The 16,373-nt window shown below is 46.1% G+C and overlaps 1 protein-coding gene and 1 non-coding gene across 3 annotated transcripts; both read right to left on the bottom strand.

Moving 5' to 3' along the window:
- Nucleotides 1-1,253: 1,253 nt before the first annotated feature.
- LOC123113932 (40S ribosomal protein S26) lies at nt 1,254-3,502 on the bottom strand. Of its 2 annotated transcripts, XM_044535263.1 has the most exons (6): nt 3,343-3,502; nt 3,165-3,257; nt 2,698-2,782; nt 2,467-2,597; nt 1,549-1,600; nt 1,254-1,506 (listed from the first exon to the last, which is right to left on the bottom strand). In XM_044535263.1, the coding sequence occupies exons 1-6, from the start codon at nt 3,343-3,345 to the stop codon at nt 1,442-1,444; spliced, it is 429 nt and encodes a 142-aa protein (XP_044391198.1). In that variant the 5' UTR covers nt 3,346-3,502; the 3' UTR covers nt 1,254-1,441. The 2 variants fall into 2 exon arrangements, with proteins under 2 accessions (XP_044391198.1, XP_044391197.1); XM_044535262.1 differs by having other exon boundaries at nt 1,254-1,600.
- Nucleotides 1,776-1,878, bottom strand: LOC123118272 (small nucleolar RNA snoR99). The gene has a single exon (XR_006457823.1). It is a non-coding gene; the product is annotated as a small nucleolar RNA snoR99 (small nucleolar RNA).
- Nucleotides 3,503-16,373: the final 12,871 nt, after the last annotated feature.

Here is a 16,373-nt window from a genome sequence, read left to right as displayed (position 1 = left end):
AACATGTAAGCTATACAAAAATGACAAAACGGTGATATAAGCATGCACTATTCATCTTTCCAAAATCATGATTTTGTCATTTTTGTGCAACTCACATGGTTACTTATTTCAGCTTCAAAATTTACATGTGTATAATATACATTGATATAAGCATGTTAGTTTATTTTCAGAATTTTTTGAAACTTTAAAAAATCATTTTGCCACTATTCAAAATATAGGGCTCCAGCACCCGTCCTACAAAGTGACGTTTTGAACATAAGGAGATTGTAAGGACTAAAATATTATTCTTTGCTTAGTTGGAGCAGAGAGAAAAGAAACGGACTCTTTTAGTAGCCAATTTCAGCACAAGCCCCAAGAAAATTTGTGAGACTATTCATAGAGTAGTGCACATTTAAAATGTACTATTGTACATGCCAGCTATTAGGTTGGCTGTAAATGACATGGCAACTCTTTCCGATTGTTAGCCCTATTATCAACCATGCTCTAAATTAGTTCAGATAGTCAATTACAGTCAAAGATAGACATAGTATTGTATTAACTATAGGCTATAGCAGGTAAATAGGAGTGTGAGACATATGCATGAATTGCATTGATCTGTTTTGTTAGGTGTCTTTCTTGGCTATCTCAAAGCTAATGTTCTATCCACAAAGGAAGATAAATATGATTTATGAAGGTCCATAGCCTTGAATACGAAGTAAAAAATGGATGATAGTTTGGATAGAAAAAGAAGTTAGGAGTTGTCAAAAAAAAGTTAGGAGAGTATTAGCATGGAGGAGTCGTGCAAAATGTCCATATGATTTGAGCTCAACCATAGAATCTTCTAGATATTGCACGTTGCAGAATCTAACGAAGTACTGGGAAGATCCAACAGTTAGCGACACTTGGATTTGCCTCTAGCATTTGATCGTCTTTGTTATTCAAAGTAATTCGTACATCAAACATTTCTCTCCTCCCCTAGCCATTGTTCAACCGGCTCCTCTCCTGTAACCGGAGCACAATGTGGTAGTGGCTCTGGTTAAGGAAAAGACACAGCACCGGCCATCCAGTCTTATAAAGAGAGGCTGTGCTCTTTGTTGGAATCTGCGATATGTTATCTCTACAAGGCTATATCAAATACCAATTCACGAGTGATTTTTAACTCAGCATTGTGAACTAACAAGAGAAGATAGATCGCAGACTACAGTCTCATCATGAAAGAACTACAAGATGATATGATGCATGAACACAAAACCACAAGGGGCAATCCCCAGACAAACCAAAAGGTTCTCTCCGATATAGATAGCAGCGAAATTGTCAAAACATTAAAGACCTGATCACAAATTGTGCTTGACCAACCAACTTTCAGTACAACCGATTACAGCAAAAACTAGGTAGAATAGTCCAATATCCAGATACGAGTAAAACTAGGGCTGGCGCATATCACGGACAAAGCATTCCCAAACTAGACACGGGGAGCAGGGGCACCAGGAACGGCACCGGCGCCAGCAGGCGCACCACCAGGGGCACCAGGAACGGCACCGGCGCCAGCAGGCGCACCACCAGGGGCACCAGGGCCGCCGGCACGGGGCGGGCCACCCTGTCCAGGCCTCGGGCCGTCGTCCTACAATCAAGTTGCCAAAACAAGTCAGTGAAAATTGTAAGAGACACAACTGAGGCAATCAAGAAGAATGATGAAAAACAGACGAGAAACAACAATAGTCATAAGATGTCACATCAGCTAATGATCGGCTAGAAACAGAACGTCTTAGCAGACAAAGTGAAGGAGATGAGTATATAAATGTCCCATCCGTTAATGATCAGCTAAAAACAGGAGGTTTTAGCAGACAAAGTGAAGAGGATGGTTATCAGATGTAAGGGACTGCTTCATCCCATAGGCAATCTCAATCGTTATAGCCAATGGGGCAGACAAGAAGTCCCACAATCTGATGAATTTTAGATCACATGTTGTAAACAGACAAATAAACACTGAAACCGAGTACCAACTGTAGGAAGTATAACAAAATGAGTGCATTGAGGAGGTCATGAATGAAGTAGAGATCAGTCATCACAGATAAGTCTGCAATGCAACCAAGACATGTTTGTTTATGCTTCCGTTGACGCATCCATTGCGACATATACACAGAGAATGCAACGCCAAAAGCAACGCTAGGACAGTACTGAAAATTTTGTTTCACATGTGTGCAATGAGGAAGTGGTGACTGAATTAGGGAACAGTCATCACATATAAGCCTGCAATGCACCAAGACATGTTTATTTATGCTTCCGTTGACGCATCCATTGTGACATATACACAGAGAATGCAACGCCAAAAGCAACACTGGAAGAGTGAAGAACTAATCATGGATCCACTACTCATCATAAACTACAAACTTCTATCTAACAGTTAAAAATATATGGAACAGCATACAAGAAAACTTCAAAACTTTGTTAAAATGAAGAACAGATGGTTGGTTGTTAAAATCATACCCTGCGCCTGAAACGCTGCGGGGGCTCCCGGTTCCTCCTGTTCTCACGGGAGCGGACACGGACAATGTGAGCATGGATGGCACAGGAAACGCAGTGGTGCACCTTGGCATACAGCTTGGGAAGAACATATCCTGGACAAAAGAGAATCGAACGAGGCGTTTTCAGTACACAGTTACTAATGATCAATAATAACTGTCGACTACAAATGCAATAGGCAACAAAAGACTATACCATCATGTACACAAGCCTCCTGCACATCTCTCACAGCAGCCTGCTCCACGATGTTCCTCACCAAGAAACGCTTGATAGCCTTGTCCTGCACAAAATAAGAACTGATTGTTAGATAACAACCATCTATTATCTATAACATGAAACATAATTTGACGAGTGCCAACTGTTGACTAGAGAACAATTTTCAGACTAAAAAGAGCCTAAAACTAGTAATAGTACGTTGTATAAACATCGCTGTTCCGGTGAGATAAAAACACATCTAGACGGCAGATACCTCCTCGAACCTAATACCACCCGCAAACCGCTGGAGCAGCAATATACAGATCGCACCATGGAAATAACACTAGCACAGATCCTCATGCGTGCACTGATTCTTCTACCACTAAGGCAACCTGGTCCTGATCTATCCATTACGAAATAGCATCACATCCAGGAGGGGAACGGAAGAGAAATGATGGCGGCCGTACCTTGGGGCAGCACTTGGCGCAGTTGGAGCAGCGGATGTACTTGACGTGGCCGCGGCCGTGCTTGTTGCGCCCGCCGTTCCTCCGCTTGAACGTCTGCAAAACACGGCGGAGAAGGGTGAGATGGGGGCCGGCGGGGAGCGAGATCCGACGGAGGGGATCGGGGAGCGGCGGGGCTTACCATGGTCGCTTCGCGCCGCTAGGCGGGGGGTGGAGGCGCCCGGGAGAGGAGGGGATGGAGGAGCTCTAGGGTTGCGGCGGCGGCTGCTTGGGAGGGATTGAGGGAATGGTCCGAGCTTTAAGTAGGGCGAACGCTGGGCTTTGTGGACCGATAAGCGCGGCTCTGGGGTCATGGGCCTGAATGTCGTCCCGCTTTTGGAGCCCAGGTTGGGCCGGCATCTAAATGTTATTCGTGTGGCCGGTTATGACTGGCCCATGCTCTTTTGTTTTTCTAACTATACGCTTCCATAACCCTCAAAAAAAAAACTATACGCTTCCATGTCAAAAAAAAAAAGCAAAAACTGCGCTTCTAGAGTGTCTTTGTTGAAGTCAGACTGGCCGACCATCTAAATTTCACCCTTGTCTCAAAAAAAAAAATCTAAATTTCGCCCTAAAAAACTTTAAAACAAATAAAAATTAGGAGCTTCCGAAAAACAGTCCCTTCCTGCCGAAAAAACAGAGATTTTGCTTCCGGATACAACCATTCACAATACATGATTTTTGGCGGGATGAAACCTCCCAACCAAATTGCCAGTGCCCATCCTCGGCGTCCCTCCGACCACACCGTCTATGCGGGTTCATTCCCGCTCTTCCCTTTTGCTCGCCCCCGCCAAAGAACCCTCTCAAGTTGTTGTCGCGACCACTTCCCACCACTAGGGCCATGCTTGTGGACATCGTTGGACAGTGTGCGGTCTTTCGGTTTCCTTCACGCCATTTCAGCCTCCCCGTGTCGCGACCGGCAGCCCTTGCAAGGCTACCAATCGACTTTCGGAACCTCGGTGCCTCCCTCTAGCCATCACATACTCGACGTCACTAACAGTCGACGCCACACAATGTATGTGGCGACACACGCGGTGTGTTTGACAAAAAGGCCATAGCTGGCCTTTTTCCATTTTGAGTTCCTATTTGAAGATTTCATCCACTTGAGGAGGAGAGAGAAGATGATGCCGACGTTGATCATTCAAGTGGAGGGGAGGAAAGTAGGCATGGTTCTTAATCATTTGTGCATTCATCGCAAATAGGGCAGAAGGGCATACCAAACTGATGATAGGTTGCGTTGTGGGCCTGTTTGGGTATCCAGAGACGCTTTTAGGAAACTTCCTGGAATGTCGGGGGAACTCACTAGTGCAGAAAAGCCTAACTATGAGGTTGCAAAAAAGCCTTGCTGCCGTTGGCATCCGACGCTACCAATATGGTGCCAGTGTTAAAATAGTGGTGCCATTGGATGGCAACGTCAGCGGTATTGTTGGTGTTGATGGCGTGCCACATTTACAACGCCACCACTATAATTTAACCTACCGACGTATCTTTTTATATGCACGCCACCGACATGTTCTGCAGGCAAAAAATATATTTTGCCACCCAATATACGATTTTGCATCTCACGTTGCAGGCTTGCAGCAACACACATGAAACAACAATAAGTTCAGCGAGTGACCAGTCACTTAACGACACAATCTCAAAAACACTAGCTAGCTATTATTCAGTCATGGTCAACATGCACTACAAGTGAACTAATATTTAGTAAGGAGTTTACTTAAGAGACCTAGTACAGGTAGCATTGATGAGTCAGCCACGCACACAGATTTAAATGATGTTGATGACAATCATCATCCTCAAGTTGTGGTGTCGGATGTTCCTGATAGTGAGATGTCGCCCTTGCTGTAAGGCGTAGTACATAGCTAAGGACACCAACAAACTCTACGCTAAGATGAAGACCTTTAATATCATGCCATGAGATGGCTGTCGGCAACATTGGTCCTTGTCAGACGGGTCACGAATGACACCCCAACATATTTATCACGTGGTGGGATTCTGTCGAAGCGGTTGCCAGTCTCATCCTCGTTGAGCCTCATTCTTTGGGCAAAGACTACATCGTCCTCATCATCATCATCATCATTCGTGTTGAGATAGATAACAGAAACCTTGGGTCGTCTTCCTCTTAAGGAAAAGTTGATCAATTCACCCCTAGTAAGACAATTATGGGCAAGGAAATGATCCCATCCATCTCCTCCCATTTGGGTCGTTCTTGGTCCTTTCTCGAGCTCCATAGTGTATGGGCCCCCAAGAGCCTCGAAGATCAGGATGTCTTCGTTGAGCTCACTGAAGTCCAATCTCACATTGCATGGGACAATCTGTATAACACAACACAAAAGCACACATAATACATTAATAGCAAAAAAAGAACACGCATATCATGTTAGAGAAGAGGGTTTGTTACCGCTGAAGAAATAAAACACTGTTGGAAATAGATGTCGAGCTGATCGCCAGTTGCAAGGTTGTTGACGCACCTTGAATCACACTGTTGACATCATGTAATGGCGAGGGTCACCTCGCGATTCTACACAAAATCATTCATTACAAAAGAGTATCACCGGATTCTACAGAAAAAACATTCCTTGGATTCTACACCATTTAAATTGGATTGTACATTAAGCATATCAATCGATGATTCGACACTAAAAAATTCTACACTAATAAAACCAGTTTCTACACTACTAAATCAAACTCTACTAAGTATAACCGAAGTGTATACTAAAATATAGAATCAACACAAAAACTATCATCCAATTCTACACTAAAACATACTCAACACGAAAAAAAGTTCTACACCAAGTATAAAATCGGATTGTACAATACTAAATCGAATTCTACAAAGTATAATCAGATTCTATACTACTATATATAATTATACCCTACTAATATTCTACACAAATCCATGGCGTCCGCGGACGAGGGAGGTGCGAGGGGAGGGGGTCTCACCTGCTACTCGGGAGGTGACCCTCGCCACCAGTGACGAGCAGCGAGGTCCAACGGAGCGACAAGCAGGTCCAGAGGTGGCGGCGGCGGCACTGGTCAAGAGAGAGTGAAAAATGATAGAATTGCTAACTAGATTTCTTTACTTAGAGGGGAGTAGTGATAGGAGATGGAACGGTGTTGGCGTGTGCCTAACAGGCCATGCCATAGCAAAGTAGAACCCAAAGACGAAAAAACAGATAACACATAATGGCGTGTGAAAAAACTCCAACACCAGCACTAGCGTACAGTGACGATGTACCAAATTGTTCAATGACAGCATCATTAAAAAAATAATGTTGGCGTTGCTTGGAAATGGCGCGCCACCAACTGAAGTTGTGGCTAATTATTTCTCTACAAAGTGACTCTTTTTGTGGACTGTAAGTTTGTAACTATCGTTGAAGGTCAAGATTATTACTTCAACAAAAAGAGTGATGCATCTGCACTCATTTACATCTATACCAATATAAAAATACCCAAAGGGGCAGATCCAATTAATCTCGGCCATCAGATCATGCCAGTCCAATGATCTAGACTGCTTCAATGTCAGGCGTTCAACACGTTTAGTGTGCAGTTAATTTCATGCCAAATATAGTGTTAATCACATAATAACACGTAAATAATATCCTACTTAATATCCGCATGCACTTAATATACTTTCAAATTAACGTGCATTGCACGTACACATTGACTAGTGATGATTAGAGCCCGATAGAAGGCATGTCATATCCTCTACCCCATGCTAAGATAATACGTACATTTCACGGAGTGCATCAAAAGATCGAAGACCAGCAAAACCATGAGCATCTCCAAGATGAACTTATGGAGCACATGTGGGAACTTCGTGGGCAAGAGTTCATTCATGCACCATCGTGTGTTCATCATATTTTATTTAGTTTTCTTTTGCTTCATTTCTACAAAATATCGTGTTTGAATTTTAATTAAAAAATGGAAACAATGAATTTAAAATGTTGTTGAAATGTGTGGTTCAATCATCGCGGTGTGATTTTAAATGTAGTTGAACTTGGTTTTATACTCTCTTTTTTAGAAACCAGACTTATACTTTTATGTGTGCCAAATGATGTAAAAAATAGCATATTTTTGGGGAGTTAAGTTTGGGATCCGCTAGTTGTGAGTTTCTCAGTACCCTATTTTTTTAGAAATGCTCACATAAGTTGCTTTTGGGGGTTGCATTTTGGAGATGGGTTAAAGATGCTCTCAAGCCACGGTACACAATCGTGTATTTTGGTTGCATGCATTTAGACAGCCGAGCATGACAGAGATCTTGTTGGCTTGAGTGCACGAGGAATGTTGTAGTTACCTAGAAACAAGACTAAGTTTTCCCAACAACATAAGGAGGTTGGGATTTGTGATATTATCTGATAGTCATCTCGGTTTAGCATTTCATCAAACATGTGGGGACGATGCCCATAATGACCTTGTTGTGGTCTGGAGCATTGGTGAGCCCGATAATCGACTTTTGCCACTTCACCACCTCTTTGAACCCCTTCTAGCCACCATGGTTTGACGCATCTCTGGCCGACCACCATGTGATGCCTGTGGCACACAACATGTTTGGCCAAATGTCCATAGTTTTTTTTGCTTTACTTCTATTTTTCTTGCGAAATTCCAATTGAAGATTTCATTCATTTAATGTTGTGTGGTAATTGACAAATGGCAAAGCTTGTCCAAGTTTTTATTTAATGAGTCGTCGCCATTTGAGGAGTAAAAAAGATGATGCCTTTGAGATGGCGTTGGGGTTGATCACTCAAGGGCTAGGTGAGGGAAAGTACACATGGTTCTCAAAATAATACCATACCAAACCTAATAGAGTGTCAGGACCCCGACTCGATGACACATCGATCTAGCCTGTAACACCTCATATCACTTTGCGGCCTCACGCACGGTATCCCCACGGGTGTCGCCTTACCTTTGCCCGGGACCGTTTGCGCCTTTTGGCTCACGTATATGATAGTGTCGCTAGCATCCATATGTTAAGGAGCCCGGGCTGACATGACTAGTTGTAAACCCAAAGTGGCACAGACTTACAGGGACAGGCATCCATGACCCAGCTTCGAACGTGTCGGTCATCAGCAAGAGGGTCCGGGCTGTAGCACTGGGCTAGCAGGACTCCGGTAAACCGGGCTGTAGCGGGCTAACAGGACTCCGGTACTCAATGCGTGACATTTCCCCGAAGGGACAGACACCGGAACGAAGAAGGACACATGCCGGCCAGCCTAAGTGTTCCAGAGCAGTAGCAAGCTACCATGGCTCAGTGGTAACACTAGGAGACATTTCCCGGTAAGAGAGGCTACTAAAGATAAACAACTAGATAGTCAGATCCCACACATACCAAGCATTTCAATAACATACACACAGTATGCTCGATATGTGCAAATACAACATGGCATCACAACATGACTCTACGACACAAGTACTTTATTTAAGGCTCAGGGAGCCATACATAATCATACACACAGGTACGGGTCACACGACCCAGCATTCAAGTCATACAGTCATACAAACCAGCAGCGGAAGTAACTTGTCTGAGTACAGACAACTAGTAAAATAAAAGAGGCTTGGAAAGCCTAGCTATACTACGTGGTCCTTCACAAGCTCAGGATCACCACCTGGGCCTTAGCCTACTCATTGATGTCAACGTCTACGTAGAACCCATCAGAAGGGGTTGCAGCGTCTTCTGTAAAAATGTAAATTATAGCAACATGAGTACAAAGGTACTCAGCAAGACTTACATCAGATCCTACATACATGCATATTATCAAGAAGGGTTGGTGGAGTTGTTGCAGCAAGCCAGCTTTGACTCTTGGCTAGGCTAACCTACGAGACTCCAACTTGAAATGGTTTTGCGTACACGAGTCCACTACTCACCACTTCAATACACTACCGAGGATCCACCTCCGTCTTCCTACGGAAGAGCCATCCTCGGCACTCACACTTATCTTGAGGCTTTTAGTAGTTTCCATTTACTTTTCTATGAACTGTATAGGCAACCAAGTAGTCCTTTACCGCGGACGCGGCTATTCGAATAGATCATGATAACCCTGCAGGGGTGTACTTCTTCATACATGTTTCCACCACTTAGCGTCTGCACACGACATGTGCTCGGCAGACTTCAAGCGAAAGCCGACGTGGGTGTAGACCACGACCTACCTAAACACCTAAGTCTCTAGTCCAGGTTTATCACCTATCCAGGTTCCATCCGCAGGGAGTCCGGCCGAGGTTTCCCATACGGCCCCGAACGATGTGAACAGGGTTCCCGAGATACCTAACGGGTATTCGGTACACCGTGCCACATACCTACCGCATCACAGCCCACCCCTACGGTCAGCGCTGTCCACGGCCTCCAGTAGGCTACAAACACCAAAAACTACTTGCAACTCCTGGACAGAGAACTAGGGTGGATAAGAAGTCGAGCGGGGTCATATTTCAGGGCCCAATGCATGGTAGTAGCTGTATCTTAAATCACACATACAGATCTCAGTGCTTAAGGTCGGTTTCAATGAAACAACCCACCATGTACTCCTACATGGCCTCTAATCGATACCTTTACCAAATCGTGTTTACCACACCATTCTCATTACCGACATAATCATTTCACTCTAGCCCATCACCCAGATGAACCAGACCTGACACGACTCTAAGCATAGCAGGCATAGCAAGGTAGGAACAACACATACATATGGCTCAATCAACTCCTACACATGCTAGTGGGTTTCATCTAGTTACTGTGGCAATGACAGGTCATGCAGAGGAAATGTGTTCAACTACCGTAGCACATAGCAGTTTGAAACGCGTTGTCTTAATGCAATAAAAGAGAGCAGGAGCGAGAACATGGGATTGTATCGATATGATCAAATGGTTGGTTGGTTGCCTGATGATTCGATGCACTGATACGGTTCTTCGTTAGGGTAATCACGGTACTCCTCAGAGGCAGAACCTGCCGCAAAGAACACCGATACACAACCATCACCAAACAATGTGCAACAATATGATGCATGCATGAAACATGGCAATATGAGTGAGTTGGGCTAATGCAACTAGGACCAGAAGGGTTTGAACCAATTTGAATCAAAGATTCAAATTTTAGACCCAAACATGGCCCTTTAAAGTGTTTTTCCTTGTTCTGCATTAAACATCAGGTTAACTTGTTTAATCATGCATGAAAATAGTACAGATGGATAGATTGGATTTTTCTGATCATTTTTCATATATAATTTGTCTGATTTGGAGTTACAGAATAAAAGTTATGAATTTTTTAAAGTTTAAACTATATTCTGGAATTTCCTATATTAGATTAAATCCAGAAAGTCAATTATTGCGTCAGCCTGACGTCAGTGTGACGTCAGCAGGTCAACGGGACATGTCCAGGTCAAACCTGACAGTGGGTCCCGCGTGTCAGTGTGATTAATTAAACTAAAATTAATTTAAACTAATCCTAGTTAGTTAACAGGGCTGGGCCCCACCTGTCATTGACTCAGGGGAGTCAACCAGGGCCCACCCATGGTCAAACCCGGGTCGGCTGCACCGGCGTTTAGCCGCCGGCGAGCCCGACGCGGCGGCGGAAGTGGTTTTGGCCGTTTCGGCCACCAAATGGGTCGCGGAGACCACCGGAGAGGAGCTGAGGTCGAGCCGCAGCTCTTGGTGGAGTTCGTTGGGGTCGGGGTGGTCGGAGTTGGCGCCGGCGACGACTTTGGCGGCCACCGGAGTTCGGCCAAAGTCGAACTTGTCGCTAGGGGGATCGGTGAGGTGCGGGGAGTAGCTAGTTAGGTGCTACGTGACGCGGTGAGCATGATGGACACCGTGGAGTGGCCGGAGGATGACCGGGAGCACGTCGGCGACGAGCTCCACGGCGGTGGGTGCGGTTGAGCTCCGGGAGGTCGCTACACGGCTCGGGAGCAAGAACGGAAGGGAGGGGAAGATGGCTAAGCTCACAGTGAGTGCGACGAAGCCCTTGGTGCGGCCGGGGATGGACCGGAGCGACGACGGCGTTGAAGGGGATCTCCGGCGATGGCGGACTCGGGCGAGGTCGGTGCGGTGGACTCGGGCGTTGCGAGCGCTCGGGGCTCGGCTTGCTCGATGAAGTGGACAGTGGCAGAGCTCTTGGACACGACGAGAGGACGCACGGGCGGCGGGGAGCACGGCTACGACGTAGGCACGGCGGTGGTGGCGTCGGTCATGGCGGGGGAGCGCGAGGGGGAGGAGCTGGAGAGGAGAGGGGGTGTCTGGGGGGTTCGGGGGAGAGAGGGAGGGCGATCCACGACGTCACCGGGCGAGGGGAGCAGCGAGGCGGCGAGCAGGTGCGTGGCGCGCGCTGCGGTCGCCGTCGGGCACCTGCCTGCCTGCCTGGCCGGCAAGCAGCTCGCTGGAGCGGCGCTGGGCTGGGCCGGCAGGTGGGCCGGGTGCTGGCGCCAGGTAAGCTTTTCTATTTTTCTCTGTTTTCTGTTTTTTTAATACTTCTGCAACTTTGTTGAATTAATAAAAATACTTAGGCAACTCCTAAAATCACCAAACTACTCCTGGTCCATAGTTGGATTATTTCCAACATGAAACATTTTAGTTTGGAGATATTTGAGCATTTAAATATTTTATATAATTTTAAATGCCCAAATTCAAATATTTATGATTTAATTCACAAATCCTAAGATGGCCTAGGAAAATGTGCATCACTTTTGGCAGAGGTTCTGATCCAAGACAAAAATGATGGGCATTTTAGAAGGGCATTTCAGGTTCATTGAAAAAGTTTTTAGTAAACCCTAATTGGTTTCAGAGGGGACTGGGGGTTCTGTCATCCCCATTTCAGGTTTCTGATGAAAGAGTAAATATGATGCAACACTCTAATGCATGAACTAGCTAGGGTGTGACAACTCACCCCCACTCAAAAGAATCTCGTCCCGAGATTTGGGTTCTTCCGGAAAGAGGGCGGGATACTCGAGTCGAAGACGATCCTCCCTTTCCCAAGTTGCTTCATCCTCAGAATGGTGCGACCATTGAACTTTGAGAAACTTGATATTATGACGCCGAGTGGTACGCTCGGCCTGATCGAGGATACGAGTGGGGTACTCTCGATACGTAAGATTATCTTGGAGATCAAGCGTTTCGTGGTCCACTCCACGGATAGGATCCGAGAAGCAACGCCTGAGTTGAGAAACGTGGAAGACATCATGGACTCTGGAGAGATGCAGAGGTAGTTCCAACTGGTAGGCAACTTCTCCTCGTTTGGCGAGAATGCGAAAAGGTCCAATGTAACGAGGAGCCAATTTGCCTTTGATACCGAAACGATGGGTTCCCTTCAGAGGGGTAACCCGAAGGTAAGCCTTCTCGTCAATCTCGAAAGTCATAGCCTTATGTTTTCGGTCATATTGACTCTTCTGACGGGATTGGGCTATTTTCAACTTTTCACGAACGATGCGAACTTGCTCTTCTGCTTCCCGAATCATATCCGGGCCAAAGAATTGTCTTTCCCCGGTCTCTGACCAGTTAAGGGGTGTTCGACACCGTCGTCCATAGAGAACTTCAAAAGGGGCTTTACCCAAGCTAGATTGATAGCTGTTGTTGTAAGCAAATTCGGCAAATGGAAGGCATTTCTCCCACTCCATTCCGAAAGAGATAACAGAGGCTCGAAGCATGTCTTCTAGAATCTGGTTGACGCGTTCTACTTGACCACTCGATTGAGGGTGAAAAGCGGTGCTAAAGGAAAGGCGGGTTCCCATAGCGTTTTGGAAACTTTCCCAAAATCGAGAGGTGAAAAGACTTCCTCGATCCGAGTTAATTTCCAAAGGAACACCATGGAGAGACACTATTTGGGAGATGTATAAGTCTGCCAGCTGACTAGCGGTTATACTCTCACGAACAGGTAAGAAATGGGCCACTTTGGAAAGACGATCGACAACGACAAAGATAGCATTATTCCCTCTCTTGGTCCTGGGAAAACCGGTAATGAAATCCATACCAATTTTATCCCATTTCCATTCAGGAATAGCTAGGGGTTGAAGGGTGCCAGCAGGCCGTTGATGCTCTGCTTTTACACGACGACAGACGTCGCAATTAGCAATATACTGAGCAATTTCTCTCTTCATCCTAGTCCACCAGAACCTCTGGCGTAGGCCCTGATACATCTTGGTACTACCGGGATGAATGGTGAGAGGAGATTCATGAGCCTCCTTAAGGATCAACTGCCGTAGATGCTGGTTCTTGGGAACCACTAAACGATTCTCAAAGTACACAACACCATGATCATTTGTGGAGAAACAACTAGCACCTCCGCTAGCAATGTCTCCTTGATCTTAGCTATTCCCTTATCTCGCTTCTGGGCAGCGATGATTTGATCCGTAAGAGTAGGTTTCGCCACCAAGGTGGAAAGAAATCCTTGAGGAACAATGTGAAGGTTAAGCTTTCGAAATTCCTCATGGAGAAGCGGTTGACTTTGTTGTAACATCAGGTTGTTACAATAAGATTTACGACTTAGCGCATCAGCCATGACGTTGGCTTTCCCTGGGGTGTAAGTTATTCCTAAGTCGAAATATGTGATCAACTCGACCCAACGTCTTTGCCTGAGATTCAAATCCGGTTGGGTGAAGATGTACTTCAGACTTTGGTGATCAGTGAATATTTCGCAATGATTACCGAGGAGGTAATGTCGCCAGGTTTTAAGTGCATAGACTACAGCTACAAGCTCTAGATCATGAGTAGGATAATTCTCCTCATGTGGGTGCAATTGCCGTGAGGCGTAAGCAATTACATGTCGATCTTGCATGAGAATATAGCCTAGTCCTTGTCGCGAGGCGTCGCAGTAGATAACAAAGTCCTTAGAGAAGTCTGGCGGTACCAGAACGGGAGCAGAAGTCAGGCGTCTTTTCAGTTCCTGAAAGCTGTGCTCACATTGTGGAGTCCACTCAAACTTTTTATCTTTCTTGAGGAGTTCGGTTAGGGGTTTAGCAACTTTGGAGAAATTTTCGACAAAGCGACGGCAATAGCTCGCTAAGCCCAGAAAACTCCGAACTTGCTTGACCGATTCAGGTGGAGTCCAATTAAGGACGACTTGAACTCGCTCAGGGTTAACAGCAATACCTTTACCAGATATTACATGACCCAGATAGGTCACTTCTGACAACCAAAATTCACATTTAGAGAATTTGGCATAAAGACGATGCTCTCGAAGTTTCTTCAACACTAGCCTTAGATGTTCGGCATGTTCTTCCTCGTTCTTGGAGTAGATGAGTATATCATCAAGGTAAACCACGACGAATTTATCCAAATACTCCATGAGGATTGAGTTCATTAACCGAGAAAAGGTGGCTGGAGCATTGGTTAAACCGAAGGACATGACGGTGTACTCGTATTGGCCATAACGAGTAACAAAGGCCGTTTTAGGAATGTCCCCGTTCCTGATTTTGATTTGATGGTAGCCCGACCTCAAATCCATTTTGGAGAAGACTGAGGATCCAGCGAGCTGATCATACAGGCCGTTGATCCTGGGGAGCGGATATTTGTTCTTGATTGTGACCAAATTGACAGGTCGATAATCTACAACCATCCGGTCTGTACCATCCTTCTTCTTGATGAAGAGGACGGGGCAAGCCCACGGAGATGAACTAGGTCGGATGAAACCCTTTTTCAAGGACTCATCGAGTTGTTTCTTAAGCTCGGCTAGTTCTAGTGGTGCCATCTTATAAGGTCTTCTAGCAATCGGGACGGTTCCTGGAATGAGGTCTATTACGAACTCAACATCCCTGTCGGGTGGAACACCTGGCAATTCCTCTGGGAAGACATCCGGAAAGTCACGGACTACCGGGACGTCCTCAAGGTCCGGCAAAGGGCTGGCGTTAAGAGAATATAACTGTCGCTTGGCTATTCGGGTCAAGACATTGACTATCTTCCCGGAAGGATGGGTAAGTTGAACAGTCCTAGAGAAGCAATCAATTTGGGCATGATGAACTGACATCCAGTCCATACCCAGAATGATATTAATATCTGAAGATTTGAGGGCTATCAAAGATGCGAGGAAAACAAGTCTGTCGACTTGGATTTCATTTCCATGGCTTACTCTAGAAGTTTGCCATTTGGATCCCGGAGTTTGAATTACCATAGAGGTTGGCATGTCACAGAATGCGATGTTATGCAAACGAGCATAATTTTCGGATATAAAAGAATGAGAGGCTCCTGTATCAAAAAGAACAGATGCCGGGTGGCAATTAACAAGAAGCGTACCAAGAACGACGTTGGGATCCTCTTGAGCTTCCTCGGCAGAGATACAGTTGACATGGCCACGTGCAGCGGTGGCCGGCTTGGCGTGGAACACTTTCCCTGTCGGCTTGCCACGGCCAACAGCTTTAGCAGATTGGTTGGGGTTGGTCTGGGGACACTCACGCATATAGTGGCCAGATTCCCCACACTTGAAACAAGTTACGGAACTGGTATGTGGAGGAGCATTGTTGGTTGGACCACCATAGGGCTTGGCTGGTGCAGACTGTTGAACGGGGCGAGGCGCCTGGAAGGATGGCCTCGGTGTGAACCTGGGTGGCAGGGCAGTGTTGGGCACCCACACGCGGCGCTTCTGAGGACCAGCACCGGATGAGGAACCCACGTCACGGCCATGCTTGTGTGTTGCGTCATAATCAGTCTGACCAGTCTCAGCACTGATGGCCTTGTTAACAAGCTTCTGAAAAGATGTGCACTCATGCAGACGGAGGTCGCGGCGAAGCTCAGGACTAAGTCCCTTACGGAACCTTGCTTGCTTCTTGGCATCGGTAGAAACTTCCTCAGTGGCATATCGTGCGAGGTTACCAAACTCCCTGCTGTAAGCATCCACAGAGAGTCGGCCTTGGGTGAAATTGCAAAATTCCTCACGTTTACGGTCCATGAGACCCTCCGGAATGTGATGTTCACGGAAAGCCTCGCTGAATTCAGCCCAAGTAGTGACATGGCCCGCTGGGCGCATAGCTCCATAATTCTCCCACCATAGACTGGCGGGGCCTTCAAGATGATATGCAGCAAAGGTGACCTTGTCAGCCTCAGCTACTAGCGCAGAACGCAGTTTGTGAGAAATACTGCGAAGCCAGTCATCAGCGTCGAGAGGCTCGACGGAGTGGTGGAACGTGGGTGGATGTAACTTAATGAAATCACTGAGTGACACCACGTTAGTCCTCTGATGGTGTGCTGTGTTCTGTTCAATACGCT

The sequence above is a fragment of the Triticum aestivum genome, chromosome 5B (genome assembly GCF_018294505.1).
Source record: "Triticum aestivum cultivar Chinese Spring chromosome 5B, IWGSC CS RefSeq v2.1, whole genome shotgun sequence".
Classification (NCBI taxonomy): domain Eukaryota; kingdom Viridiplantae; phylum Streptophyta; class Magnoliopsida; order Poales; family Poaceae; genus Triticum; species Triticum aestivum.
The sequence above is the reverse complement of the archived record's forward strand: the minus strand, read 5'-3'. Positions and strand labels throughout refer to the sequence as shown.